The 10,799-nt window shown below is 42.9% G+C and overlaps 1 protein-coding gene across 2 annotated transcripts in view; it reads left to right on the plus strand.

Annotated features, from left to right (window-relative positions):
* The window catches only part of fhit (fragile histidine triad diadenosine triphosphatase), a 1,159,287-nt gene extending 1,149,777 nt beyond the window's left edge, over positions 1-9,510 (plus strand). The window contains exon 6 of one of the 2 annotated variants that reach the window (XM_034167503.1): positions 8,304-9,510. In XM_034167503.1, coding sequence (XP_034023394.1) covers positions 8,304-8,405 — 102 coding nt within the window. In that variant the 3' untranslated portion in view covers positions 8,406-9,510. The remainder of the gene's footprint in view (positions 1-8,303) is intronic. The other variant, XM_034167502.1, reaches the window with a different exon arrangement.
* The last annotated feature ends 1,289 nt before the right edge of the window (positions 9,511-10,799 follow it).

The raw sequence follows: 10,799 nt of genomic DNA on the forward strand, positions 1-10,799 counted from the left end.
CACAACAATGCTGCCTCAAGGTGCTTCACACAAGTAAGGTCTAACCTCACCAACAACCAGGGCAAACACACAGGCGACAGTGGTAAGGAAAAAACTCCCTCTGGTGATTTGGGGAAGAAACCTCAAGCAGACTGGACTAAGAGGGGTGATTAACTGGTGGGTAAATTAGCTGTTCATCATATTTCTATCAAGAACTGAGCAGCAGAATGTCACAGGGACTTCATTTGACCACTTCCTGACATTACTTCTAAGGTGTACTTTCATTCTTCCTTCTAAATGATCTTTCACTCACAGCCCCTTCTACAGGCTGGAGAAGATCACATGGTCCTGTGATGTCAGTGTGTTTCTCTCTCTGCAAGTGTCTGTAGTGTCTGTCAGTCTGAGAAAGTCACTGAAAAAAGCCCCCAAAAAAGCTCATAAACTCTAAAAGAATGTTCTCATTGAGAGGGCAGCATGGTGGCTTAGTGGTTAGCACTGTTGTCTCTGGGCCCTCAGCCTTTGAGATCCAGAAACACCTAGGAAGATCTTATGTTACGAGGTCAAAGGTCAGAGGTGCTTGGCGATTTTACCGTCTTTGGATAGACACAACATGGAGATTTTTCAGTCTGCTTTTAAAATGTTGCATCGCACAGAAACGGCCCTTTAATTTTTTTTAATGGCAAATAATAGTAGCAACTATCTTGTTCTTGTCCTGCTCGACTTGACTGCTGCCTTTGGTACTGTAGACCACAGTATCTTGTTAAATCATCTGCAGCAACTAGTGGGCATTGGTGGTAGTGCACTGGACTGTGTGTGTTGGTCTTGGGGTTTGTGAATCCTCCTCTGCTGTGCTCTTATACGGGGTCCCACAGGGTTCAATTTTAGGACCCTTGCTTTTCTCTCTGTACATGCTTCCCCTAGGGCCTATCCCCAGAAAACATGGTGTTGCTTTTCATTGTCATGCTGATGACAGCCAGATATATGTCCCCCTGAGGAAAAGTGATGCCTTTTCTCTCAAACTCCTGCTGTCTTGAAGATATTAAAGCCTGGATGGTCCTAAACATCCTAAATTTCAATGATAGGAAAACAGAGGTGATTGTGTTTGGCCCCAGCAGTTCCTGTGTATCCTCCCCTGTTGATTTGTGTCCTTTGGCATTTTTATGCAAAGAGTACTGTCACTAATTTAGGTTTTAAGATGGACAGTGATTTCAAATTGGATCACCAAATTAGTGCAGTAGTTAGGTCAAGTTTCTTTCACCTCAGGCAGCTTGCTAAGGTGAAGCCTTTTCTCGCACATCAGCACTTTGAAACAGTAATCCATGCCTTCATTACCTCCGGGATGGATTACTGTAATGCACTTTATTTTGGAGTTAGCCAGTCCTCCCTTGCACGTCTCCAGTTCAGAAATCTGCTGTTCGTCTGCTAACTGGAGTATGACAGAGGGAGCACATTACACCTATCCTGGCCTCCCTCCACTGGTTGACTGTGCACTTTAGGGTTCATTTTATTTGGTCTTAAATCTTTAAATGGCCTCGCCCCACCCCACCTCTCTGAGCTTCTTCACCCCTATGCCCCTGCACGCTGCCTCCAGTCAGCTGATCAGCTGCTTTTTGAGGTACCAAGGTCCAAGCAAGCGCTCAGAGGGGACCGAGCATTTTCAGATGTTGCTCCTAAAATTTGGAATGCTCTACGTGTGCACATTTGGCCTCTTCACTGTCTGTTTTTAAAACCAACGTTAAAACCCACTTTTATTCACTGGCTTTTAACATAGCACGAGACCTCTCTCTGTTTTATTTGTTTTTATTTGTTCTCTGCTGCTTTTATTGTTGGTTGTTTGTTGTCTTTTTATGACCCCGTGTACAGCACTTTGTTTCAGTTGTGGCTGCTAAAGTGCTTTATAAATAAAGCTGAGTTGAGTTTGGTCCTATGTCTCTTGGGTACCACTGGAATGATTTTGTGTTCACTGAATAGCTACTTAGGAAGACTCAGCTGAGGCATATGTACAACTTACATTTTGAGGAAGCATTAGCGATGTTAGGTGGTCATGTTGCTTGGTTCTCTGGGCACAATCCATTGTTGAGGATCCCAGTAACTCAGTTCAATTCATTTTATTTATATAGAGCCAAATCACAACATAAGTCATCCCAAGTCCCTTTCCAAGGATAAGGTCTAACCATACCCAATGTCTGAGCAAGCATGTTGGAAAAAGGAAAATCACACTCGTCATCTGCCAAACCCTTGGTCAGAGAACAAAGCAAAAGTAAATCAGATGGAAAGAACTGGTGCCTCATGTACAAAGAGTTGCGTTGGCTTTCTACTAAAAGTTGCCGTATGCCAAAACCTTGAATCAGGCATAAGCACAAATATATTCAGATGTATCAAAGTGTGATTAGGCATGAATCCACGCATGTTTGGTTTGTACATCCCCCTGAACGTGGAATCAAGCACACGTGCACATGCACAAACTGCTCCCTGTCCAAGCCTCCATCTGAATATGCAAATGTATTGCAATAGTCTGGTTGTGTCGTGCAGACGGCACCATAAGTGTAGAGTGTTGTGTGTTTGATGATGTCCACCATCATCTCTGTGTTGTGTCTAAAAATGAAAGAACTTTCAGAGAAAACGTGCAGAAACAACAACCGTGGTTTGATCTCGTTTTCTCAGCTCGCTGTCATGTAAAATGGAAATTTAATAAGTACGTTTGTTTGTGTAAATGCTGAATTGAGCTGTGCGCACACACTGAAGTAAAAAGGTATTAGGTGCACGGCGGCTGACAGTGTGTGCCATTAACATGACACACGCTTTTAATGACAAATACTGAAAACAGTCGGCAGCTTGTTAAGAGGCGCATCTTGAGTTCCACCATCAAGAAAAAGAAAACATATTAATAATAATAATAAAAAAAAAAAACACGTGAAAGCACACATGCCCAAATGTGTCCACGCTGGTTTTTGATCAATTACACAGATAACCCAGCAGGTCCCCCATCGTGCACCGTGCAGCCTCCAGCCTGCCTAACCTCCATTTGCCCATCACACATGATTTGAACATTGATGGAATGAAAATGTTTCCTATTAACACAAACAAATTCATCATGTGATGGCGCCTTTACAGCAATATGTGTGCAGTTAACAGCTCCGATTACATTTGGGAAAGTGGCTCTCGCTGCAGAATGTGCTGTAATGTTGGAATGTATGTACCTGGATAAGATTTTTTTTTGTCCACACAACAGGTACACAAAAAAAAATACAAAAAAAATAAAAGCTCTGTGACCTGCTTACATCATCTTGACCATCGTGCATCCAAAAGAAACAGAACACAGGCTTTATCTGAAGGAATTTGTATGTTAATAACAAAACCTTAAAATGTGACCTCACATGAGCAGGAAGCCAATGAAAGGAGGCCAGAACTGGAGCAATATTATCAAAACTTTGCCTCCTGCTTAAAACTGTAATGCAGTGTATTACCATTATCTAATAGAGTCTAGTAGAGTCAGCCATTAAACATAACAGTTTGTCAGTCAGAAGCTGGGGACCTCCATCTAAGAGTCACAGCAGTGCTTAACAGTGCTAAGCCTCCTCCGTCCAACATCACAGGAGAAGAACAGAAAGCTTTGGCAGCACTGCAGAAGGACCAAAGCATCCTTATCCTGCCAGCGGATAAAGGCAGATTCACAGTGGTCCTGAACACATTGGACTACGAGGCCAAGATCAACAACTTGCTCAGTGACTCCAGTACATACGAACGTCTGAAGAGAGACCCCACGAGTGGCTATAAGAAGAAAATCATTAGCTACCTCCAAAACCTGGAGAAAGAGGGACTCATCGACAGGCAGACATACTACAGACTGTACCCGGGGGATGCCACTCCATGCATCTATGGACTGCCCAAAATCCACAAACAGGACGTGCCACTCAGGCCTATTGTATGTAGCACAGATTCCATCACATACAATTTGGCCAAGCACCTCAAGTGGATTTTGGCTCCTCTAGTGGGTAACTCAGACCACCATGTGGAGAACACACAAGATTTTGTGAACAAGATCAAGGACCTGCAGCTGGAGGCAGATGAAACTATGGTGTCATTTGATGTGACTTCGATGTTCCCCTGCATCCCCACCGCTGAGGCCGTCTCAGCTGTGAGGCAGAGACTGCTGGAGGATGTGTCTCTACCTGAAAGGACTAAACTCAAACCAGACCACATCTGCCAACTCTTGGAGATCTGTCTTAACACCACGTATTTCCTGTTTAGGGGGAATTACTACAGGCAGATCCATGGTTGTGCGATGGGGTCCCCGGTATCCCCCATTGTGGCCAATCTGTACATGGAGCGAGTGGAGAAGACAGCCTTGACATCGTTCACGGGCATCTCTCCCAGTCACTGGTTCAGATATGTCGATGACACATGGGTTAAAATCAAGCAACAGGAGGTCGAGGACTTTACAGAACATATCAATTTGGTGGATTCCAATATCAAGTTCACACGTGAGGATGCCAGAAACAACCATTTAGCCTTCTTGGACTGTGATGTTACGATTGGAGAGAACAGGCAGCTCCAGACAGGGGTTTACAGAAAACCCACTCACACTGACCAATATCTGCTCTTTGGCTCAAACCACACCCTTGAACACAAGCTCGGGGTGATCAGGACTCTTCAACACAGAGCCCTACAGGTGCCCACAACTACAGAGGGAAGGGCTAAAGAACAACAACTTGTACGGAAAGCCCTCACAGTATGTGGGTACCTACGATGGTCCCTGGACAAAGTGCAGAAGTCCCAGAAAACAAAGAGACCAGATAGACAGGAGACAGAGACAAGAAGAAGAGGCGTGTCTCTCCCTTATTTAGCAGGAGTAGGGGAAAAACTACAGAGGATCTTCAGACAGTACAAAATCCCAGTTTACTTTAAACCTTTTTAACACCTTGAGACAGAAATTAGTTCACCCTAAGGACAGGATCCCTAGTTACAAACAGAGCAATGTCGTGTATTATATCAGATGTCAGGAAAACTGTAATGAACACTACATAGGTGACACTAAGCAACCTTTAAACAAGAGGTTATACCAGCACCGCAGAGAGGTCGCCAGTGGATCTCAGTCTGCAGTTCATCTCCACCTGAAAGACACTAACCACACGTTTGAGGACAAGGAAGTTAAAATCTTAACCAGAGAGAAGAAATGGTTTGAGAGAGGTGTCAAGGAAGCATTCTTTGTAAAACAGTTGAAACCCAGTCTTAACCGGGGAGGGGGTCTGAGACACGCTTTGTCCCCTGTTTACAATGGGGTACTCAGGTCTAAGCAGTTTCAGTCTTTTGTTCATGGTAATGAGTCATTCACGTCATCAGGAGAGTCGTCAAGGGAGCCATCAGGGGAGGCTTCCAATCCATCATTAGGAGAGTGCACAATAGGTGCTAATTAGAGCTATTGTTTAGTCACTAGCCTATAGCAGTCTGCCTCTCGGTAGGAGGGGTCTGGTTAGGTTAAAAATCCAGCTTTTGTTGGCTTCTGGTTTATTCTTCTCTACAAGAGTCAAGACAGAAGTCAGACTACCAGAGCAAGAATTTTAGCTGAGGAAGCTTCTGTGATTTGAAGCGAAATGTCCTCACGTCAAGCAACCCAGTCCAGTCGAAGATTCAAGCTTCTCTACTATGGAAACCACCTGGACAACTGAGAGCCTACACAGAAACTTTGCATTCTAATATTTTCAATTTGACAATTAAATCCATGTTTATTAGATCCAGAAGCTCAGACATAAACCTGGTTTTGCTGAGTTAGTTGGGGGGGGGGGGTTTGCAAAGGACCCACTTCTGGCCCATGACCCATGTGTCTGTGTCCATCTTGGGTTCACACACATCACAGCGCTGCTTTTTGTTGCAACTGGTTGCTGTCTGTCTCTCTCTCTCACACACACACCCTTTATGAACCCAAAAAGTGTAAAGTGGGTGGTCATTGAATTTTTTTTTTTCTGTTTCTGAAAATGAGTGAGCCAGTGAGTCTGAGATTGAAAAAAATATTTGATTGTATCATTTCCTGACAGTAAATACTGATCTGACAGATTGGACATGTCTATCAGTCATAGTAATGTGAAAAAATATAATGCAATGCTAAAATGCTCTCGGCCGTATGACCATAAACATAGGACACAGACTGTGACCTTTTGAAGTCTTAAAATAGGTCAAGGTCAGCCATCTTTGAACTTGTCCAAAGTCTGTGTCTCAAGAATGTTCCCTTGAATTTGAGGACTCTGGCACTCAAACTCTGGCAGGACTGGACTCCTGCTGAGCACAGACAGATGGATGGATGGACACAAAGTCTTCACAATACCTGATGGCCATATTTGACTTCAGGCAGTAAGACAACAACACACAGCACCATGAGTGAACGGTCATTGTGAATGGTTGGGGTTCAAAAGTGGGTCCTCTTACAAGTAATGTTGCCACTGTGTAGATTTTTTGTATGTTAGCATCCCTCTGCTGCGTTCGCACACGGTGCCTTGCTTTGTGCTTCAGAAGGGGTATTTTCCTTCTCTTGCCACAATAAGTCCACATTTCAGGCGTCATGTGGATATTTGAATATTCATGAGGTGTTTTTCATGGACCAGCAGTTTGAGGTTGATTGTGGGCGTGTCGAGGGCGGGGCATGAGGCCAGTGACCATAAGCAATGTTCGACGCAGCATGTGAGTTATAAAGAGGTGTTGGTATAAAGACGTTTTTGGCTGAATCTTACGCAGTGTTTTTAGAAATGAGGCTCCTGGTTTTGTCTCGTTAACCCACAATAAAGAAATCATGAACAAAAATGTAACTGTTATTAGCAGAAGCAGCTTTAATAGTAATATTTTCAGATGAAATGAATGAATAAGCTGAATCAGTCAGGATTTGTTTGATGCTGCTGACCTCGTCTTTAACAAACACGTCTGACTGCAGCATCGTCGTGTTCGTGTTTCAAACAGATCAAGACACAATTAGAATGTTTCTTAAGATGCAGACGACAACTGTGTACGAGGGAAAACCAGCGCAGAGACAAAGTTGACTGTTCTTTGTCTCATCGTCTGAAGGCGTCACCATGAATGTCTTCCTGTTTTCTGTAACGTGCGTTTGATGTGTCTGTCGTTGTTGCCTTCTTCATGTTTGCTCTGTCGAGAAGATGAAACACTTATTGCTTCAGATGTCACATCTATTCAGGCTTCATAGGACGGCTGCAGACGTCGTTGGCATCAGTGTTTCCTCTTGATTTCACTAAAGAGGTTCTGACCCCGTCTGTCCCGCAGGGCCCAGTCATTATCGACCCTTTTACACAGCAATCATGGACACGCAAGAACATCAAAGGAACTTCCTGTATTTGAATTGTATTTGGTATCACGCAGAATATTTTACAAACCACCAGCTGTGACGGGATCTTAGACATCAGACGGCATTCATAAGTACATAAATACTGAATATACATGAGATCGTTTCAGTTTCAACCTCAGCTGAACGAATGTGATCTGCACACACAACGTAACGATGGAATCGTACAACAGGACCCTCCAAAAAATAACGTGTGTAACTGGGAGGGGTCTTCTAGATCCAAGAAGATGTCGCTGATGTCTTCACCACAAGCTGTCAGTCTCATTTTAATGGGGATGAAATTTAAAAATAATGAAGATGTGAGTGATGGCAGGATGGAACAGCAGATGAAGACCCAGACTCGGTTTAGCAATCCGCCTTAAGCCAGATTAAATCCGGATCCCTTTCTACCCAGATAGCATTCACACCTGGTTTTCAAATCTGTTTCATCCTACAAACACGTCCAAACGTAATCCAGCTCAAGATGAATTCAGTCTGTGTGCATGTGTATGTGTGTGTGGCGAGAAGGCGATGCACAGACAGAAGGTAGTTCGATTTACTTGACACTGCCACAGTGACAAGGCCGTTGTTGATCGAGGAAGGTTGACGTCATGATCCACGAATGAGCCAGATTCTGTCCAAATTTACATTCAGACTTTGACAAATCTGGCTTGAATCTGGCTCAACCCACCTGGATAGAAAACAGTCCTGCTTACCTCTGATTTGCACCACTCAGTTTCAGAACAAACCTATGTGGGTCAAGCTGGGTAGGGGTTTTTTTTTTTTTTTTGCCAACCCCAGTCCGAGCTGGGACAGTCCTCAGCTGTAATGAGACCACTGTCCTGACTGTCCTGACTGTCCTGATTGTCCAGTACTGGCCTGACTGTCCTGATTGTCCAGTACTGTCCTGGACTTCAGCACTCCACCGCTCTGAAGAACTGAAGCAGAAATAAAGACACCACACTGTTCTGATGTTTTCTGCTGTCATTTGTCTCTCCAGCTGCAGAAGCATGATCAAGAAGAGGAGGACGTTTCTTCCAAGTGGAGGTCAGAAGAGGAGATGGCAGCAGAAGCTTTAGAACTGAGGAAACATCTTGAGTAAACACAAACTGGAAAGGACAAAAGGTTTAAAAAATACATAGAAGTAAAATATGTGTCAGCCAAGGAATAGAAAATACTTTGTTAGAGGTCTCAGTCCATCACATCTGAACCTTCTTCTGGATGTAAAGTACATTTATTTCCATTCTGATTTTCTGCTGTTAAAAACAACAAAAGGCACCTTGAATTTCTTTTTAAAAAAAAGTCAGTTTGAGGTATTTTTCAGTTAACATCTGCTTCACCAGCCGCAAACTCAACAGCTTTGTGATTATTAACCCTTATTTTAGTGACTAATATGGCCGAGGGGTCATTTATGACCCCATTGACTTTATATTGGAATATGCCTATATGATGGATTTTTTTAAGATTCTTCATATTTAGTTCACTCCCTAATATAGTTTTCCATTATCTAGGTATGGAATTTCATATTTATTTTGACAAAAACTAGGCAAAAACACAGTGATTGCCTTGTCTGTTACATCATGAAAGTGAAATTTCACTGAGTACAGTATGTATTAGAACGTGGTAGGATAGTTACAGCATCACAATATTCCATAAAATTGTATATCAGAGTGGTCTGTTACCTCAGAGATACGCTGGCTGCATCTCCATCAATGGAGCTATTTTCATCCTCACTCTGGGCATCAAGAATCAGTCTCAGTGCTTGTGCAGCAGTAAATCTTGCTCTTCTATGTCTGTTGGCTTCCCTGCAAAACAGTTAAAATATGATTAGCGTTGGCAAATTGCAATATCATCTGAAGCTATAATGTTGAACATCTCATAGATCTCACTGGGCTCATCAGTGACCCCACACAAGTTTGAATTATAGTTGGCATATGGATTGGCCGATCCTTGCAAAATTCTATGAGCACATGCAGGACAAATAGATTGACAAATTCACGGTAGGAAACCTTGTTCCCATTTGAGTTGGATGAATGGTGCACAAACATATATGCCCGGTGTCATAAATGGCCCCACTTGGCCACTTGAGGGTTAAACTGTATTTGGTTTGTTCAATTTATGGCTTCAGAAAATAACGGGACTGTTTATAAAAATTTCAGTCACTCCCAAATGGTTAAGGTGATATTTTTGTTAAACCTCTTGAATTAAAGTTGAAAGTCTACATTCACAACAAGAACTGGTGTAATGTCTCATTTCCATCGCGATGGTTTGCAGAATCAAAGTGCAAGCATTTGGTTTGAGGAACTGAATGTGATTGAAAGCAATGGCTAACCTCTGGACTGAATGGATTGTTCCTCTTTTGTAACATTTCACTAATATAACACATGCCAACGTTAGATTTAATCATGGTGAAGGTGACAGCAGAGTCACTGAGAGGCGAAGCTAAGAGAGATGAGGCACTACAAACAGTTCAAAGGGTCTGTTTTCTTCAATTTATTTGTTACAAGCAGATTAAAAACACCATCATTTATATCCATGCGATCATTGGCAACATTCAGTAGAAAGTGCAAAGTGCTTCTGTGCCGAGTGGCAATGTTAACGAAATATGTCAAAAGATGAAAAATATCAAAAGCAGATATAAATTTCAATTAGTTTTTTTTATTCAATTTGTCAACAAAAAATGTGCCCTCCCTGCTCACCCCATCTCCATACGACCTCACCGGCACCCGGGTGGATACATCCACTGAGACCCACAGTCACCAAATTAAAACGCAGAGACACAAACGACCCAGGACATGTCCCCGGGACCCGTCAGAGCAGACACCAATCATGTTCAAGTCAGGTGAAAACGTGTGGAAGACAGAGCTGCCAGGTCTCTGTAAGAAAGCCAGCAGCCAAATAGCCACTCAAAACCAGCTCAACAGCGCCCCCTCCCACCTGTCCCACAACAAAAGAAATACAGGAAGTCAAACAAAATGTTCACAGACAGCAGTATTGGGCAGAAATTGGGCTATAAGTAAAAAAAAAAAAAAGTAGAAAAGGGGGTGTTCACAATAATAGTAGTGTGGCATTCAGTCAGTGAGTTTGTCAATTTTGTGGAACAAACAGGTGTGAATCAGGTGTCCCCTATTTAAGGATGAAGCCAGCACCTGTTGAACATGCTTTTCTCTTTGAAAGCCTGAGGAAAATGGGACGTTCAAGACATTGTTCAGAAGAACAGCGTAGTTTGATTAAAAAGTTGATTGGAGAGGAGAAAACTTATACGCAGGTGCAAAAAATTATAGGCTGTTCATCTACAATGATCTCCAATGCTTTAAAATGGACAAAAAACCAGAGACGTGTGGAAGAAAATGGAAAACAACCATCAAAATGGATAGAAGAATAACCAGAATGGCAAAGTCTCACCCATTGATCAGCTCCAGGATGATCAAAGACAGTCTGGAGTTACCTGTAAGTGCTGTGACAGTTAGAAGACGCCTGTGTGAAGCTAATTTAT

The sequence above is a fragment of the Thalassophryne amazonica genome, chromosome 3, assembly GCF_902500255.1.
Source record: "Thalassophryne amazonica chromosome 3, fThaAma1.1, whole genome shotgun sequence".
Lineage (NCBI taxonomy): Eukaryota > Metazoa > Chordata > Actinopteri > Batrachoidiformes > Batrachoididae > Thalassophryne > Thalassophryne amazonica.